This window comes from Pezoporus wallicus, unplaced genomic scaffold (assembly GCF_028554395.1).
Source record: "Pezoporus wallicus isolate ANWC-B61680 ecotype Strahan unplaced genomic scaffold, APGP_CSIRO_Pwel_v1 contig_7506, whole genome shotgun sequence".
Lineage (NCBI taxonomy): Eukaryota > Metazoa > Chordata > Aves > Psittaciformes > Psittacidae > Pezoporus > Pezoporus wallicus.
The window spans coordinates 1,826,644-1,846,985 of NW_026637546.1; the positions used below are offsets into that span (position 1 = coordinate 1,826,644).

At 40.0% G+C, this 20,342-nt stretch overlaps 1 protein-coding gene across 1 annotated transcript in view; it reads right to left on the bottom strand.

Moving 5' to 3' along the window:
- Positions 1–20,342, bottom strand: part of ZNF366 (zinc finger protein 366) — a 34,067-nt gene that overhangs the window by 2,094 nt on the left and 11,631 nt on the right. The window contains exons 2-5 of the mRNA XM_057406107.1: positions 16,281–16,350; positions 9,707–11,034; positions 7,472–7,663; positions 1,941–2,115 (exon numbers count right to left, since the gene is read on the bottom strand). Coding sequence (XP_057262090.1) covers positions 1,941–2,115; positions 7,472–7,663; positions 9,707–11,005 — 1,666 coding nt within the window. The 5' untranslated portion in view covers positions 11,006–11,034; positions 16,281–16,350. The remainder of the gene's footprint in view (positions 1–1,940; positions 2,116–7,471; positions 7,664–9,706; positions 11,035–16,280; positions 16,351–20,342) is intronic.

Genomic DNA, 20,342 nt, shown 5'->3' on the forward strand with positions numbered 1-20,342 from the left:
TTTTAGCTATTTTTGCCAGCGTACATTCCCTCTTCCTTCTTACTTCTTTAGAAATGAAAACTTTGATCTAAAGCATCACACGCCATGACCAAAGCCCCAGGTTTTGTACTTTTTTTTTTTTTTTTTTTTTTCCAGACGGTTGGAAAAGATTAAAAACATTTTAATGTGATTGTTCTATAAACACTTCAGTTCAAAGTTACCACTTCAAAATGAAATGACAATCAAGTCTCGGCAGCCTACAACCTTCACTCTCCTTAATTTTTCATCTTTCAGCCACTGAGAAGCCATTCATGCCACTGAAAAAGCTCTGTGCTTTAGCTTGAGGAAACCATTTTGAACAAATTATGATTTTTAGCAGTGCAGTGTAGTCTGAGCATAGTCCTGGATCTGGTTTATCTCAATATTTGTCAGCATCTCCTATCTTGCTGGAAATCCAGGCATTATCTAGGAGGCATCCACGGACTCAAATACACTCTGAGCATTGGGACACACTGAAGAAGATTCAGACAGTTTGATTTGGTTTTTTTTTTTCCCTTAGTAATTGATCAATGCAGCCTCACTAGATACAGCTGCTAATCTGCAACAGTTTGTATTTGTTAAAATGACTCATGAGGAGGTGGCAACCCTTACAAATTGCCTGGTGTCTGAAAGCCTCAAGGGCTGAAAAATCTCTGTACACTGAAAAGCTCTTAGGCTGTCTTCAATTATGAGTAATTGCATAACCAGCATAGTGCTGTGGGAGATTTACAGGAAAAAAAAAGAGCTATTTATCTCATTACCTGTTGGGAACTTTGTAAATTTTTATGCCAAATGTAGTTAGAGTGTGTGTTTTACGTGTGTGTTAAGCTGTCTTGAAGATTGAATTTGAGGAACACCAAAAAATCTTACCTATGAAAGAATTATTTATCCAGAAAGTCTTAAGACACAAAATATCTTGGATACTGAAACTTTTGAAACTATCTTCCCTAATTCCCAATTTCCCTGGGTAGTCAAAAATCCATGTCTCCTCTTATCCACGTTTCTTTGCAAACTGGCTCTTGAGCCTTTGGTAACACAGCTATGTCAATATGGTACAGAATAGCCAAGGCTTCCCGACATAGAGCCATTCAGGCTTCCATTCCAGACTGGAATTCAATAAGCAGTGAGCAAGACCCATGGAGTGTTCTAGCTTTTTTGTTTGTGTCAGTTTTGAAAGAATTTATGGTGTACCTCAAACATAAGAGAAAAAACAAACTTGTACACAGATATGAGTGGGCGAAAATATCTGCTTGTCCATAGCTGTTAGGCTGTGGTGTGTCAACCTCTAGGAATCAAGTCCCTTGCAGCTGTAATGTTTATTCAAAAATAATGGAACTATACCCTCAGTCAGGAAGATTATGTCATCCAATCGCTCCCCTGCCCAAGTACATACACCACAGCCTCCCCAAGACTGAATCTCCACCAGCTCGCTCCCATTTGTATCTCAGAGTACCTACATGCTAAGAGAAACTCTGTGATGCTGCGGACACTACACCTTCTCACAGCAATGAATAGGGAGGCCTGGGCTTAAGTACAAGAACATTTGGTATGGCTTGATAAATCTACGCTCATACTACTGAATGTATTCTCCCTAACACCTGACAACAGCAACTTAGTACGCTAGAAGTATTTCTTTTCTGCTCATAAATGCTGTTGCATTTTGCCTCCATCTATTCCTCCATCTCAGTCTGTACCTGTGTGTTATCAGATATCTAGTCTGAAAGATCTCCAAGACAAGGGTCACTACCTTGGGGATCTCTGATCTGTATCACTGAAGTGACACAAATAGTTAATGACAACCTCCAGAGCTTATGGGATTCAATCTCTCCCAATCACATTGGATCTGTAGTACAAAGCCCATTTGGGTTTACAGATATGCATCTTCAAATCTCTCAGAGAATAGCCTTGCTGAAAAATATTACCTTGAGAATGAAATCCTCGTTCCATAACCCCATGTTTGACTTTCATGTGCCTGGTTAGGTTCCCCTTCAAGGTGAATTTGCTGGGACAGTAGAGGCACTTGAAAGGCTTACTGTCCGAGTGCAAGTGCATGTGTCCCATTAGATTGTGCATTCTGTTAAATTCTTTTCCACAAAGCTGCAAAAAAAAGTAAAAATGAAAATGATTACTTCAAGCGGGTACAAGCAGAACATTTTGAAAGGAAATAGGACCTGTTCTTCTCAACTTGAGCCCTGGTGGCTTCTGGCTACAATTTGTTTTTCAAAGATACAGACAAAAAAAACTATGGACGGGAATATGCAGTTAAGTCTGATCTACCTAAGGCCTTCTGCACTGCTGTCATATTTTAAATTTGGTGAGTAGAACACACAGTCAAGGGTTCTCCAAAAACAGGGAATGTTCTTGTAAGGAGGTGAGAGGCTTAAGTGTGTTACCTGGAAGGCTCTTAATTTTAATGAAATGCAAAGTATAACTTTCTGCACTGGCGAACCATTTTGTTTGTAGTTTATAAATCTAGCCTTTAAGCAGGAGCAACACCAGAGATAGAGATACAAAATAAAACTAATGAAGGGTTTCTGTGAAACAGTCAAGCACAGTATTACTTCTCATTAAGTGGAAATGAAAGGGCTGCACATTTTGCTTAAACTAGAAAAAGCAATTCCTTTTTTTTTTTCTTTTTACTCCCCTGTTTTTCTCTGATCCTCTTATCTTCTGTTTACCAACTTCTGTGTTTCAGTCTCTCTGGTGAGTAAGCTGGAATTTAAATAGTCATGGGGCTGCAAGAATGACTCAGCTTTTCCTGAAGCATGCTCCTCACTGATCATGCTCAACAATCCATTGATTGTGCAGGTTTGCCTTTAATGAAACAGTAAGGGGGATGTTTTTTTCCATTATTATTGTTTATCTAGATGGATCCTTTTGTAATCTAGTTCCTTATGAGTCAAAGGTATTCTCAAGACATGAGAGTTTGAGATCACTATTACAAGCTTCTAGTCTTACTTGTCTTCTGGTCTTTCCTTATTAGGATTTGTAATTTTATTCACATTCAAGTGGCTGTTTCCATCCTCTGCAAACTTTGGTGTTTGCTTTCTACTTCAGGCCCTTTCTTAGGAATACTTTTACCATCAGATTTTTTTTCTTTACAGTCTTTATCGCTATATGAACCAGAATCACCATTACTGAGTAAAAGAAACTTCTATCAAGCAGTGTAGCCATTGAGGAGAAAATTACTAAAAAACAGTTGTTGAGATTCCACCAAAATTTTGATCTAATCTGAATTCTGATTTATTTGGATAGTACAGAAGGTCTGTTACAGTACTTTTTGAGTCAAATTCACAAAGCCATCACCTGGAATATGTGGATGATATGTAGATAGTGGAATGATCCTTGGTGAAATAGTACTGTATCTTTTGTATTTTAAACCATTTCTTGAGGGGAAAATGAAGCATTCCGTTAATACAGGAATTTACAGGGGTATTGTGTTCAAATAAAAGCTTGGGCTGAGTCAGTGCTGCAAAAAGAGAGTTTGGAAATATTCACTTGCTTTCAAAAAACTATTTGCTTCAGCTGCATAAGTTCTCTTCCATGATTTGCTCTTTGTGGTTTTGCTAAAATTAATATTCTGACAAATTTATCAGCAAACTGTTCACCAAGATGGGGAGCTGGAGTGGGGGAAGCCACTGAAAATGAGATATCAATCAGTAAAACTAAAATGTCTGATTCCAAGGGTCATCCACCCACTTAAGAAAGAGGACTGTCTCTTTGCATTTGAATGAAGTTAATATGCTTGAGGACTTGTATTCAGGGAAATGAATGCACAAAAAAAAACCCAAAACCACTCTGAAAGTGATGGGGGAAGCAAAGAGGAGAAGCAGCACTGATGAACACAGAAATTTTGCAAGGAAGAACAACAGCTGATTATATCTTAACAGCTGCTGGAATGACCTATGACATGTCAATGTTTCTCAGGCTACAAGAATGCCAATAATAATACCCCTCAGCAGAAGGCTTCTAGTTGTTTGCTTGTGTTGTGGCTGATCTGTTTTCTCACCAGCTTTTGCTTTCCAACAGCTAGGTCTTTATTTCTCTATCTAAACTGGTAATCAGGAAAAAAAGGTTGATAAGGTGCTATATCTTTATAAGGTATTGATTATTGAAATGGGTCTAGTAGAAGCCCTTTTTTGTTGTTGTTTTGTGGTTTGGGTTTTGTTTTGTTTTGTTTTTTTGTCAAGGCAATATTTATTTATCTCCATAATGAAAAGACAGGAACTAGAATTTTGTGTATCTGAATAAATGGGGTAGGTTTTCTATATCCCAATGTCATGCCCAGTCTTATGGACGTGTAATGTGTTCTTGTCCTGAAATCTCCCCTGAGAACATGAGGAAATGGTAGTACAGTGAAGAGGTGTGGCAGGAAAATGAAAGAAATGCAGATATTAAAATTGTTTTTTGGGGTTAATTGCTCTGTGTGGCATTGTCTCTCAATAACCCATACATTTCAAAAGGCACATGATGACTTTCAGATGAGTATTCATGATCCAGAGGATGAAGGGATCAGGTTTTGTGCTCATATGCTGGAAGACAGTGACCTAGATCTAGCTGGGTTTCACAACCAGTGCTTAAAGAACAGCCTGAGCCTGCAGACCAAACCAGGAAGGTGTACAAGATTTTCTCTCTGTGAAAGGGCAGGGTTGTGAGCACTGATCAGAGTCCTGAGCCGGCTGCATGAGAGGGAGCTCCAGCAGAACTCTTCACAGAGCACATTAACAGTGAAGGGGAATCAAAGTTTATGCAAGAGATCTTGGGATAGGAGGAACAGCATGGTTTACTTGTGGAACTTTTGTTAGGCTGTCTATATTAGACAAAGTAAAATTCAAGCCCTGAAGGGAAGGACCTCAGCTGCAAGTCTGCTGAACACACTTCGCAGCACTAGCTGGTAAAATGGACTGAAGTAATTTAGATCAACGCTAGATTTTGTCTTCCTATGTCACCACTTGAAGTATCACCTTTCTAGATTTGTCAGTCTGTTTTGTTTCTTCCAAAGTACTTATCTCTCACATTTCCTTTGGCTTCATTACATTCTCTACTGGAGGTCTAAAATATTGCTGACTTCAGCACTAAAAGCAATGGTATGTTTCACAGAAGCTTCCTCTACAAATCAGGATTAGCACTATTGCACCAGTTGGTGCAACTCCTTCAGAACTCTTCAGTGGTTTTGGGTGGAGGGGGTTGTTGTTTTTCTTTTAAACAGAAATTAAAAAGGCAGCATGGGCTCAGGCCTTTAAACACTACAGAGAACTTCAGTCTTCAGACAAAATCTAGACACAGATCCTGGCTGCAGCTGGATGAGGAAACAGAAGGGACAGCTATTTGCTACTCCCTCACTTCAGATAGTCTGTGCTTAGCTGTGATTAGACACATAGGAAAGCCTCATGTTTTCTTTTGCTGTGAGAAAAAGGTAAAGAAAACCATTGCATGTGGTGAAGTAGAAAGGCTACTGGCTGTGCTCTCTTTCCCTTACATTCTTCTTTTTTTTTTTTTTTCTTCATAAGAAGGGTGTTCCTTTCCTCAAAGAGAGAGGGAGAGGGAGAAAGACTGTAAACTGTCCAAAAGGACCGTGAGAAAACAGGAAGCTTTGAAAAGTACAAGAGAAAGCAAGATGAAATCTATTTGCAGGCGGTTCCCGGGGGACATGTGAGCCATTGTTAAAGCAGGCTGTTCATACAGCTATATCCTTCCTTCTGCTGAGGAGGAGCTTGGTGCCAAAAGGCTGCTATCTGGTCATTGCCTTAACCCTCTGAATACCAGCCAGAATACTTGCCCAAGTCTTTCAAGGGCCCACCAGAGAACCAAGGGATGCTCCTAACACAAAAGAGCAAATGCTAGTTCTCTCTTTGCTTGTTACAACCTACATTCTGTTCAGGGGCATCCCTGCAGCCATGGGAGAAACTGGTTTACTGTGCTTGCTTGTTTCTTTTCTCCTAGGAACACTGGGTGGGGACAGAGAAGTAAAAAAATAAGAAAAACAGGTGTTCCTGGTGGTACTCCAGTTGCCTGTTCAAGCTATTGCCAACTCCAAGTACAAATAGACTGTCATCATCAAACCCTAAGCTGAACACAAACTTCCAGCTAATCTGCACATACTGAAAAAATAATGTGGGTCCAGATACTGCATCAGAGCAATTGATCAAACAATTGAGTTCCTTTTCTGAAATTTGAGGGATCAGATGAGGACTTTGACCAATTGGGAACAAAAGGACAGGTTTGCAGGTATTCACACAGAATGAAAGTCTACAGAAGATTTGACACAGAATTACACAAGCAATTCAGTAACAGAAGTTATTTTATCAGTATAGACTAACATAAATTCTAGCATACAAAATAACTTTCTAGTAGGACATAAATTAAAATTAGCAAAACCCTAAAGTTAGAAGATTTTTCTGTTATTTTTTTCAAGGTGAAATGCTGCAAAGTTGTCAAAGCAAAATGCATTGACTAATTCTAACATTTTCCTACTAAGATTATCACTGAATGCCATATTTTCCTATGACATTTTGAAATTCTACATCTTTCAAGACAAAATAATACCATTTAAAATTTTTCACCCAACTCTGCTTCTCAATGTTGCTTTCATTTTAAGACAATATTTAATTCCATAAAGATGTTGGATGAAAGAGTTCTAGAAATTGCTTCCAGATCAGTCTTCAGTTACTGACGCTTAAACTGGATAATATGCTCCACTCTGTATTTACAACCCTCTTAGAGGAGATCATAGTAGGAATAAAACCTACAACCTCTGACTAAAATAATGAGCCAGTTAGGCAGCAAAGGAGCAGATGCAGTGTCCAATACTGGATCAGAATATGAACACAACCAATTCATAAGGAAGATATTAGAGATGAGCACAGTCAAGAAAACCAAATCTTTTAAAGTTTATGAGGAGGGAGAAGAGGGGATGGAAAGGGAATGTCAGCCTCTGATGGGCTGGCACAAGGCAGCAAGCTGGAATTTGCACAGAATCCTAAAAAGGCGAGACAGTCTTAGAGGCTGCTTTGTTAAGATACTGATGTCCTGCCCTGAATTTCAGCTTGGTAATTACACTTGGCCCATTCAAATCCCTTCTGCAGCTGTATTTTTCTGTAGCTTTGTTTGAGTCTTTCTCTGAACTGTCCCACAGCATCACTATGTGAAATTGTGGCTGCTGCTTTTCTACAGTCCCCTGTGGGGTGCATGACTTGAACTGTGTTTTTAGTCACTGTTTCAAGCTATTAAACACTTAGACTTCTGTTTGGATGGCTAAGAACTAAGCAAATGTCAGGTATGCCTCTTGTCCTCAAACTGCTGTGGCATTGAAATGATCACAAAGCAGAAGAAAAATACTTGAGGATGAAAGATGCTGATATTGAAGGGGAAAGGAGTAAACCACAGAAGTTTACCTCCATTATTTTGTGCTATATTATTTTGCGATAATGCCTCTGCCACCAAATGAACTTACCTTGCATTTAAAAGGTTTGACATCAGAGTGAACAATCATGTGGGCCTTGAGCGTCTGCTTCTGCACAAAGCTCTTGAAGCACAAATGGCATTGATAGGCTCTGATGTTGGTGTGGATCAGGACATGTCGCTTCATGTTGGCCAGCAGAGTAAATTCCCGGCCACAAATTCCACATTTGTGCTCTTTCACACCCTGTGAGAAAAGGAAAAAAAAAAAAATCAGAAAAATCTGTAGATGGAAGATTTTCTAGATCATTTAATGTTCATTACAAAAATATATGAATTATTTATTCTTCATTAGCAAAGCAGGTAATAAATTATTTCAGTTTTAACATCATTTGTTCGAGTGGTAGATATTTATGTATTTCTTTCCTGGCAAATTCTTACAAAGATCTGAAAAACAGAAATATAAGCTTAATGAATACTAAGTTTTCGTTCCATCAGTAAGTTTACAAATCGTATGAGACATAGTCAGGAACAGAGCTTCTCTTTCCCACCCTGCTGCATGTGTTACTTATTGGTTAAATATACTTAATAGACAAGAATAAAAGCTAACCAGTTAAGAGACTAAAGTAGTGCTTGCTTTTGAATGTCATTGGCTTCTGAAAAAGCTATAGCCCTATTTTGAAGAAAGCTATAGAAGACAATCTGAAGCAACTGAGTAGTCAAGCAATGTAACCAAATAAGGATATACATGTTACATTTAATTTTTTACCTGGTGTTTACAGAGCATTTCTAGCACCTTTTATGCCATACAGTCATTTTAATAATGCATTATTCAATATTCTTGCTTATGCCCATATGGTCTTACTGCCAGCTCCTCAAAAACTCATTTAGATGCTATGAAAATCAATGAATTTACAACTAAACACTGTAAGAGTTCAAGTATAACTTGCAGAAGGTAATGAGGATTTACAAGAGAAGTGCTGAGAGCAATTACCCCATAACAAAGAACACTCTAAACCATCCCTACTTTTGTGCTAATCAGTGTTTTTCACAGTTACTTGCAAAGCTAAAATTGTGAAAACCAACAGTGTCTTTAAGTGTCTGCCTGTCTGATGTGAGACTGCATTTGGTCAGCTAAGTGCTGTTAATTATGTCCGCAGCTGAATCCACCTGCGGCTGTGGACAAAGAAGCAGAAGCTCTCTAAAGGCTCAGGGGCATTGCATTTCCTGTGACAGAAAATCACCAAGTCTCAAATTGGTAGAATTTTGCATGGTAAATCCAAAGACCAGGGAATCTCCAAAACCAGCAAAAAATTACAATCATGTAGTAGGAAAGAAAAAGCAAAAGTGGATGTAGAGGTTGTTGGGTTTTGAAAGCAAATGTGTCTATAAAACTGAAACACTGTATCTTTCTGTATTTTTAATGTCTTCCACGTAAAAGCCAAAATTCAAGTGTTAAAAGTATGCAAAGCAAATTTTTATAAAATATATGGAGTTCTGGCTTATCTTAACAGCATTTTTGTAAAGGAGGACAAGCCACTTTCAGATATTCTTGGATTGAGCAGTTACATTTTCGCTGTTTTTGAAAGCAGTCTTCCTGGATGTGTTCCAAAGCCTGCTCCAGCCTAAACTGACTCTGCTGTCATTGCTGCCAGCAGTGGCAAGACTGCTACTTGATACAAATTGGCTGGGACTACGGTCCTGCTTGTCCACTTTCATTAGCTGGCATTATGGATAACTTATGTGAGAGGGTGGGTTGTTTTTTTTTCCCCTAGATGTCTCATTATGGTGATTCTTCCGAATCTCTTGAGTAATAATATCTCTCTTTTGCTGCAGTCTACTGCCAATCCACCTACTTCCCAATTAAGGGAGCATAGCGATAGATCTGTTTTTCAGTGGAAAATTTCTGTTAAAATCTCAGGGGGTTTATACAGCTCTACAAAATTATGTTATGTTACAGAAGGCCATTCTGAAGATAAACCCCACAGATGGAAACATGTGAATACAGTTTTGAGAAGTAATACAGGTGGTTTAATTGGACTCCCATTTATGACAGAGCACAATTTGTGTGTACTTTTTAAAGACAGACAGAGACATATGGCACCTACTATTGCCAGTGCTGCTGGAGCTTTTGCTCTACATAACACTCTCCAGCTGGCAAAGGGCCAGCATGAGGCTCTATGATCTGATTATCTTCTTTCCGAGGAGGTACATACATGTATCTTTAGTAGCCTGCAATCCCTGTACTACCTTCTGATGCGAAGTGAGATTGCAACCAGTTCTGGCTTACCTTGTGAGTTAGGGAGTGTTGTTTGAGATGGTGGGGCTGCACAAACTCCATGCCACACTCAGTGCAGATGTATGGGCGGATGTCTTTGTGCTTCATCATGTGATTTTGCAGCTGACTCGGGTACTGGAATGTCTTATCGCATTCAGTGCAGTTGTATTGTATAGGGCCACGGTGGGTTGTTAGGTGTCTCTTCAGCTGAGCCAGCGTTGGGAAGTCCAGACCACACTCCACACAAATGTTCTCTCTGCCACTCTCATGCTTAGACTCGTGTGCTTTCAGCTCGCTGGGGTAGGCAAAACCCCTGCCACAGATCCTGCAGTTGTAAGGCTTGATGTCACTGTGTTGCATCATGTGTCTCTTGAGGTGGCTGGTTTGAGTGAAAGCCTTGTGACATACCTGGCACTTATGTGGCCGAGTGCCCTGGTGTGTCAACATATGTGTGTGCAAGTGACTCAGCTGCTTGAAAAGCTTGCCACATCGGGTGCAAGCATGTGGCTTAATGCCGCTGTGCCCCAAGATATGGGTGACCAGGTTGTACTTAGATGTGTAGGACTTCTCACACATGGGGCATTGCCAGCGTTTCTGTTCACCCCCCACATCAACATAGTAACTGTCATCTATCTGAAGGTTGACATCAACTCGTTCCACTTTCTGCTTATTTTCACCACTTTCTCTTACTTCAGCTCTCCTGAAGGGTGGCTCTGGAAGTCTTTTCATTTGAAAGGGGTTCCTGAAATGAAAGTTTGGCGGCACAATAAAAGGAAACATTAAGCCAGGGTGGACTTTAGGATAATAAGGGTAAGGAGCCTGCATGAAGCCTGGGCTACTGGGCCATGCCACGTTAGGCTTCACTGATTCTTGCTTAATGGGCTTGGCTCCAAAGTGCTCCAGAGTTCTGTAGAACTGAAACCCAAAGTTGCAGAGGTCGATCATCTGGGACCTGTACTTGGGCTGTGCTGGCTGTTGGAACACCAAGGAGAGACTAGAAGAGCCTATATCATTGTGGTCTTCAGGTCTGTCTGGTGGTGACAAAGAACCCTCGAGGGCAATGGAAGGAGGCATTTTTGTTGGCATGCTCTTACGTTTCCGAGAACCTCCTTCCAAGGACCCCTGAAATGTTTCCATGTCTCCAAGAGGAGGAGGGCCATAGTGGAAATGTGAGAGGTGTGGTCTGAATTCGTCGCCAAATGGAGTTGTTCTGTGTGGCTTTGTAACAGGGCTTAGTGGCTGCAGGCAGTGGGAGAAGGAAGAGGCTGCGGTACTGTCCACATTGAAACTCGTTTCTTCATTCTTCATCATGTTTGATTTTTCCTGTGTTGCACAAATTCCTTCAAATAAACAAACACCAAAATCCCTTTATTTCTTCCTGTTCTCCTGGATTTAACATGTTATTTTATTTATCAAGTTTGACCCATAAAATATCTTTGCAACATAAACAAGTGGTGCCATGTAGTGACACACTACTTTGCATCTGAATCTGTATGGCAAGATTTCTGCTTAATTTAATTCAACCACGCTATATGTGGGCAAAATCTTGTCCTTGGCTGTGCATGCACAGGCTCTAGAAATTGGCGGTGCATCTAAAGGATGCAGCAATACAAACAGTAATGTGCACATTTATTATGGTTGTGACATGAAAAGCCAATGCCAAAAAATGTTAAACTTCTTTGTATCATTAACATGTGCTGCTGTGAGAGAAAACAATGGCCAAGAGATCTAAGGACACTGTGTACCATCAGGTTTTGCGCCATGTTTCCTGGCTTCTCTCACTTTGTATTGTAATAAGAAGGCGGAGATTAATTTATTTTCTTTGTTTTAATCCCAGAGATATTTACCTGGCAGATTTGGAGGAGGAAAAAACCTTTGACAACTCTCCAAATTACTTCCAGTTTTATAAGCCTAATCTGGAGGAGTTTTTATTTCTAAATAAATGGGCGAAATCACCACTATAAAACTAAATACAGATTTAATGTCAACAACCCCCCAGGTCTCCAGAGGAACTGACACATAAGAATGCTCCAAGCCTTACTAGTCATAGACTGTCACAAAGCAGATTAATAATTATCTTCTGGCAAAATTTTATGTTCCACTGATCAGCCGTATCCTGGGCTGCAGCAAAAGGAGCATGACCAGCAGGTCAAAGGAGGTGATCCTGCCCCTCTACTCTGCTCTGCTCTTACTGAAATCTGACTTGGAAGTATTGTGTGCAGTTCTGGTGTCCTCAACATAAAAAGGACATGGAACTGTTGGAACAAGTCCAGAGAAGGGCCACGAGGATGATCAGGGGACTGGAGCACCTCCCGTATGAAGACAGGCTGAGAAAGTTGGGGCTGTTCAGCCTGGAGAAGAGAAGGCTGCGTGGAGATCTCATAGCAGCCTTCCAGTATCTGAAGGGGGTCTATAGGGATGCTGGGCAGGGACTCTTCATTAGAGACTGTAGTGACAGGACAAGGGGTAACGGGTTAAAACTTAAACAGGGGAAGTTTAGATTGGATATAAGGAAGAAGTTCTTTACTGTGAGGGTGGTGAGCCACTGGAATGGGTTGCCCAGGGAAGTTGTGAATGCTCCATCCCTGGCAGTGTTCAAGTCAGGTTGGACAGAGCCTTGGGTGACATTGTTTAGTGTCCATGGCAGGGGGGGTTGGAACTAGATGATCTTAAGGTCCTTTCCAACCCTAACTATTCTATAAGTCTAAGATTCTATACACAAAGCTTCTCCTGAATTTAGGGTTCACCTAAAATACTGAATTTTGTTTCATGTTAAATAATGCAGCTACCTTTTGTCTTTGTTCTCCAGAATCATGGAATCATTTAGGTTGGAAAAGAACATTAAGATCCGTGAGTCCAACCATAAACTTAACACTACCAAGTACACCACTGAACTATGTCCACAAATGACACATCTACATATCTTTTAAATACTTCCAGGGATGGTGACTCAACCACTTCCCCGGTAGCCTGTTCCAATGGCTGACAACCCTTTTGGTGAAGATATTTTTCCTAATACCCAATGTAATCCTCCACTGGTGCAACTAGAGGTCATTTCCTCTTGTCCTATCACTTGTTACTTGGGAGAAGAGACCCACACCTACCTCACTAAAACCTCCTGTAGATAGCAATAAGGTCGCCCACAAGCCCCCTTTTCTCCAAGCTAAACAATCCCCCTTCCTTCAGCTACTCCTCCTAACACTTGTTAACGAGACACTTCACCAGCTTTGCTGGCTTTCTGGACATGCTTCAGCACCTCAATGTCTCTCATGCAGTGAAGCACCCACAACTGAATGCAGGATTCAAGGTGCAGCCTCACCAGTGCCCAGTACAGGGGGATGATCACTGCCCTGGCCCTGCTGGCCACACTATCTCTGATACAGGCCATGATGCTGTTGACCTTGTTGGCTGCCTGGGCACAAGTTGGCTCATGTTCAGCTCCATCAGTCAGCACCCCTAGGTCCTTTTCCACCAAGCAGCTTTCCAGCCACCCTTCCCCAGGCCTGGAGAATTTCATGGGGCTGTTGTGGCCCAAGTGCAGGACCCGGCTCTTTGCCTTGTTGAACCTCATACCACTGGCCAAAACCCATCGATTCAGCCTGTCCAGATCCCTCTCCAGAGACTTCATACCCTCCAGCAGATCAACACTCCCACCCAGCTTGGTGTGATCTGTAAACTTACTCAGTGTGCACACGATCCCCTCATCCAGATCATTTATAAAGATATTAAACAGAACTGGCCTCAATACTGAGCCCTGGGGTACACCACTAGTGACCAGCTGCCGAGTGGATTTAACTCCATTCAGCACCACTCTTAGTGCCCTGCCATCCAGCCAGTTCTATACCCAATGAAGAGTTGTCCTGGGTTCAGCAGTAGCAGTCATTTTTCCCCTTCTTGGTAGCTGGTGCAGTGCAGTGTTTTGACTTTCGGCCTGGGAACAGAGCTGATAACAGCGATGTTTTGGTTTGGCCAAGGACTTTGTGAGCCTCATGCTCTGCCAGGGAGGAGGGGAAGCCAGGAGGAAGCAAAGACAGGACACCTGACCCAAACTGACCAAAGAGGTATTCCATACCACAGCACGTCATGCCCAGGATGTAACTGGGAGTTACCCAGAAGGGCTGGGAGACTGCAGGGTTCGAGGAGGTATGGGTCGGTGCTTGGTCGGGCTGAGGGGGGCGAGTTATCGGTCGGCTGGTGCTGAGGTGTTGTATTCTGTTCCCTTGCTATCCCCTTTATCATTGTTATTACTGGTGGTAGCAGTAGTGATTTGTGTTATACCTTAGTTACTAAACTGTTCTTATCTCAACCTGTGGGAGTTGCATTCTTTTTGATTCTCCTCTCCATCCCTCTGGGAGTAGGGGGAGGGAAACAAGGGGGGAAGTGAGTGAACGAGTTACCTGACTGGGTTTAAACCACGACAAGAGTACACCCATCCAAGCCATGAGCAGCCAGTTTCTCCAGAACGCTGTGAGAAACAGTGTCAAAGTCTGTACTGAACTCTAGATAGACAACATCCACAGCCTTTCCCTCGCCCACTATGTGGGTCACCTTGTCATAGAAGGAGATCAGGTTGGTCAAGCAGGACCTGCCTTTCAAAAACCCATGCTGACAGGGCCTCATTGTGCTTGTCCTGTACATGCTGTTTGGTGGCACTCAAGATGATCTGCTCCAGAATGTTCCCTGGCACCGAGGTCAAACTGACAGGCCTGTAGTTTCCTGGGTCATACTTCCAGCCCTTCTTGTAGATGGAGGTCACATTTACCAATCTCCAGTCAGCTGGGACCGCCTCAGTTAGCCAGGACTGCTGATAAATGGTGGAAAGCGCCTTGGTGAGCATTTCTGCCAGCTTCCTCAGTACCCTTGGGTGGATCCCTCATGGTTGCATAGACTTGCATGTGTCTAAATGGTGTACCAGGTCAATAACCATTTCCTCTTGGATCATGGGGGCTTAATTCTGCTCCTCATATCTGTCTTCCAGGTGGGGGGGGGGGGGGGGGCACCCAGAGAACAGCTGGTCTTGTTATTAAAAACTGAGGCAAAGAAGTCATTAAGTGCCTCGGCCTTTTCCTCATCCTTTGTCACTCTTTCCTTTGCATCCAATGCAGGATGGAGATTGTCCTTAGCTCTCCTTTTGTGGCCAATGTATTTATAGAAATATTTTTATTGTCTTTTAAGGCAGTAGCCAGATTAATTTCTAGTTGGGCTTTGGCCCAATGCTAATTTTCTCCATGCATAACCTCATGACATCCTTGTAGTCCTCCTGAGGGATGCACTTATCTGTGTGTGCATGTGTGTTTATGTACATTCATCCATCCAACCAGGCAGAGGTTGTACTGGAAAACCAGACATATTTTCCCTCTGTCACCTGTGACACATTGATGCTATTTATAACCCTGTTCTTGGAAATGCTGGGTGGAGAGCATGAAGGTGGTTGGAGTATTAGAGATACTCCTGTTTCTTTTTCAGGAGGCTCCATGTTGGATAAAACTGCTTCTAAATATAGATAAAAGCACATCTCTGTGACCTAGTTAGGCTGTGGACAAAAGAAGGCATTTTAAAAATGTTCTTGCAAGCAAATTACTTCCTTATAACAGGTTAGACTGTAGAATTATCTTTGAGATACTGTTTGAAGCCAAAGGCTCAGTGATGAAATTTTAAGATGTAAAATTTGCACAAAGGAATCAATCAGTGCACAGATAAGCAGTAGTGACCAAAGCAAAAATTGTAGGAGCTCTAAACTGATTATTCAGAAAACATCTGTGGTAGTAGAAAAGGCTGCAAAAAAATTGCTTAAAACTGGGACAAGTGTTTAATAATTATACCAGGATGTGACTTTTAGTCCCTGACTCACTGACTGGATATGGTGTACATATATATACACACACTATGTGTATGCTATTTTTGTGTTTGTATGTGTATATAAGTAATATACGTAACTGTGTATGATCCATCAGAAAGGTTTGTTAGGGAATATGCATTCTGCTATGTTTCCTAAGTATCCTATGTATCCTAAGTCCCTGGGCAAAATAAGGTGCAATTAAATCTCGAAGACTCTTTTGGTGCAAAGGCTTGGCTTACTAAAAAGGGAGAAGGGAAGAGAAATCCTTTGAATACCAAAAAGGACTCCACTTTTTTTTCCTAAAGGGAAAAAAAGTCTGGTTTTGGGTTGGGTTTTTTTCAGAATTCAGCTTAAGCAAAGTTAAACTCCCACAATTTGAACACAAATTACACCTGTACACCAAAATCTTCCCTTCAAAGTATGGGCCTGTTCCTCAAATATCTTTCATCTTGTGTAATTGATTCTTTCCCAGCAGCATGGGTATAAAATGCTTCAGAAAGCCCACAACAATTGAAAACCCAGCTATGTTATTTACTGCTTTTGTTAGATTACTGAAATACTGCCAAAAATACACAGAAGTGACAGAGTTGTGACTAATTGCTCTCTTGTCTCTTGTCTGCCAGTTACTCCCTTCTTCCATTGCCTGCATTATGCAAAATTTCAATCTTTCTGGAATACAGACTCATGGCAAAGGCTGTAGAATGGCTTTAAATTATTAGAAAGAGTTAATTTTGTTGCACTACTAACCTTTGGCTGCTTTCACTGAGCTTATGGGTTTATCCCACTGTCCACAGCTACACACATCACAGGACCAAACCTACAGGGGAAAGTATTTAAACAGTCAGTGACCATCAGTCAGAAAGGTGCTACACAATCCAACAAAAGAGAACCTAAAAGGGGAGGGAGAGTAAATTGTACTGTATTTACTATATTACAATATATTGCAATGTAAATACTTTCTGCTTTTTTTTTTTTTTCTCTTCAATCTGCCAAACACCATGGTGGAGAAATTAATTAAGGAAATATTAGATGTAACCTATCTTCTCATCTGCTTTCATGCTGATAGCAAACCCTTACTAATTTCTGCATGATCTTCACTTGATCAGAACTTAATTCCATAAACATGTGAGTCCTGAAGAAATCGTAGAAGAGACTACAGATCTGACCACCATGCAAGAAATAGCTAAGGAGCTTCAAAGCTTTTAACTGCCGCTCCCCAGTAATTTTGTTCTGTATGACTCTGGAGTGGCTGATCGCATTTTAATACTCAACAATAAATAATGAGGGTGTGAATTGAAAAGCATTTGTTTCAAATATCTCTTAGGGATCTTTTGTGTTTCCTATAAAAGCACTTTAAAACGTCTTTCTTTCTTCAGCACTTAGTATTTGAATTGTAATACTATGTACCACAGCAGCTTGTGATTCTAAACACTGAGTTTAGTTTAAACCTGGATAGATATTATAAAATTCTATCTTTTATCAGTAGCATTTCAGCTCCTCAGTTTTGAAAACTTGGTCTGGAAATCTCACTGAGACAGGGGTTTTCATGCTGTATTGGTACTTAAACTTTAAAAAAAAAACACTAAACCTAGCACTCCAGAGCTTATTAAAAAGTTAATTTCTTTTGAACAGAGAAGCATCCTCACAGTTTCTTTCTATATGTAAATACTTGGAAATACATGATTTTGAAAAATAGAATAGGAAACAAGCTCCCTCCCCACACTTGCAAAAAAAGAAAAGAAATACTACAGTGAGTTCAGGTAGTTATTGAAATATTTCCACAATAGAATGTTTATGCAACACCTAATAATGCTGTTAACTTCCATTAAAGAGGAACAGTTTAATACACAATATGAATCCCCTTTTATTTTCTCATTTCCTTTTACCATATTTTTACAAAGGATTAAAAAAAGTATGTAAATCATGCTATTCACTCTACAAGCATATGATTCTTACAGTTTCCAGTTAATATTCTGCGCTGAAGTCAGCAGCAAATTTTCTTTAGACTTCAGTAGAACAAACGTTGTGCATGAAAGTGTCTTCTAATAATAAAAATGTGAGGTGGTGAATTTTCTCAAGCTTAAATACTGAATACTACCGTTCTGATTTTGCTCTTGGGCAACACGAAGCTAAAACCAGAAATGAGACCAAGATGAGTGAAAGTTTTATGTACTCCCTAACAAAGGGAAATGGTCTACTTTATTAGGAGGTTTGCACTTGTGTTTGCTCTTTCACAAGAAGATGAAACAGAGGAAAGTGGAAGAAGTGTAAAGGTGGCTGAATAGACTGAACAGCTTCTCTTACTGAAAGGGAAGTTACACATTTAACAGAACATGTATGACTGTAGAAACTGTGCCCTGTAAGAACGTATTTCTGCTTTCCTTTTGGGGCCTGAAATATTGGCATCTGTAAGGAAAGAATGAAATCTAATAGCTGTTTCTGTATTGGAAGTGGTGTAGATCAGTGAAAAATGACACACTATTACATTTCTGGAGGTAAAGTTGAGCAGCTGGAGAGCTTCAGCCTTATTGAGCAACCAGCTGGGTTTTTTTTTTCAGTCACTGACTGTTGTAACCTGTATATATCAATGGTCATGGTTATCTTAATAGAATCTCCTTCATTCAGTTCACATTTCCAAATAGGTTTTGGAATGTTTTTAAATATACCAAATGTTTTGGAATAGGTTTTAAATGTACTCAGTCATACAGCTGTTAACTAAGAACCAAGTTCTTTACTTAGTTTTCACTTATTTACTATTTCTATTTATGCAAAATTCATATCAGTCTCTGGCTCTGACCAAAAGGGGTTTTAAGAATTCATCTCATTTCAGCAGTGAAGCAGTGTTCCCTACTGCATCTATACTGATTTATTTGTCAGACTTTGAAAATGCTAAGAATACTTGTACAAACATGAATGCATCCACTCCTGGTAACTGAGTGTTTCAAGTTAGTACACATCTGATCATTCCTTACTATGCTCCATGCTGATTTCCTTCAGTGATGGCATGAACTCTCCATGAACCCCTTTTTTCTTTCTCTTCCACTTCTTTTCTGCTGCCTCCAGTATGAGTGAAATCATGCAACAATGTTGCCATTCTTCATTTCCTCTTCTATTGGGAATTTAATAGTTTTAGAGAGTTGTAAATCAATCATTTGGATGTTTTGAACCTGTAATTTTCAAATGTTTCTTGTTTGTTTTCCTGGTCTTATAGCCTGTTGTGAGTAAGAAGTTAGACTAGATGATAATAATCTTCCACAGCTGTAAAATCTGTGCACCTGCTTGTCATTTGTACAGTCAAATTTTTGTTTGTAGGTAATAGTGCTACAATACTGCTGCAATAATGAATGATGCAGAAGTTCTAAATATGCTTGGAAGACATGGAGTTATTTCAATACGAGGTTCACTAGATATTGGTTCAAACTGTGATGGTTATTCAATAATGGATTATTCGTATAGGGTTTTTTTCAAATTAAGGTACTCTAGGCTTGAGTGACTGTAGTCATTAAAGTAGGGTAGAAGATAAAAGACCATGTTCAAACACTTATCAGAATTTCTCTAAAATCTATGTCAACTCTCTAGTTCTTTAGAGAAGTCCATGCAAAAGGTGTTTTCCATCCATGTTCTCCCAGTATAAATACCCACATTTCAAGCACACAAATTTGAAAAATTGACTCCATTAACATATACTGAGTACATATTTTTATACTCAAGACAAGTATATAAACTGAGTATGTGTTGTATACTCAAATCAGCCTTGAAGTCCATAAGCTACATTATTTGCAGCTAACCTAAAAGTTGATTTACATTTTAAATGAAGAGAGCACTTTTCCTGCTACAGTGTAGAGCCAGGAGAAGACAGAAATTTGGACTACCTTGCAAAAATAAACATGGATTTAGGGAAAGTATCCAAAATCAATGAGTGCAGATACTGATTAGGAAGACACAAATGGTGGGGAAACCTTAAAGAAACAGGCCTGTGCTGGAAATAATAGCCATTGTGGAGTTTACTCAAAACTTCTCAATACCACTTCTACAAACAGTTGTTTTCCCTCTCTCACATGCATGCAGACCTGGTATTAAATAAAGTCCATGATTTAACATCTCCTTAATTGTCATCTAAGCTAAGGCTTCTTGTCACATGCCTTTGGAAACAAGTTGATCATGAAAATGATCTGGAATACCGAAAATGAGAAGTGGACCAGATCAGGTTTTTTCTTCCTACATTAGTATGATAGTACTGAGGATCTGTGTCTTTTTCACTTCTCCCTGGGAAATTACCTTCATCTGCTGGTATCAGGCTTCAGGAGAAAACTTCTTCTTTCCATTAACAAATGTGTGCTTTTTTTTTCTCAGCATATGGTAAAGGAAAACTGATAACGTTGGTAACTCTTCCTAGGGCATAATTAGAGCTCACTGAGGTTTATGGGAAGAATTCCAATGAACTCTGAAACTAATCTGTCACAATTTTCCTTGTTATTTGTTATAGGTTCTGTTGTCCAGTGAGATATGAATCCATCTATGTTATGACCAAAATCGGTTATTTTTAGCAAATGTATTGTACATATATGAAAAAATACAACTTATATCCTGAAACAACATGTTAACAGATGGTAACCTGTTAGCATTTATCTCTTAGCAGATAAATGTAGTAGAAATCATACGACCACACACATAAGAAACCAAACTGATTAAAAATCTGACATGGTTAAACAGTTTAACATGACTCAGTAAACAAATGCAAAAATAAATGAACTTTCAAAGATGTCCTATATGTTAAATAATTTTTTTCCCCTTCATTGACTCTGTTTT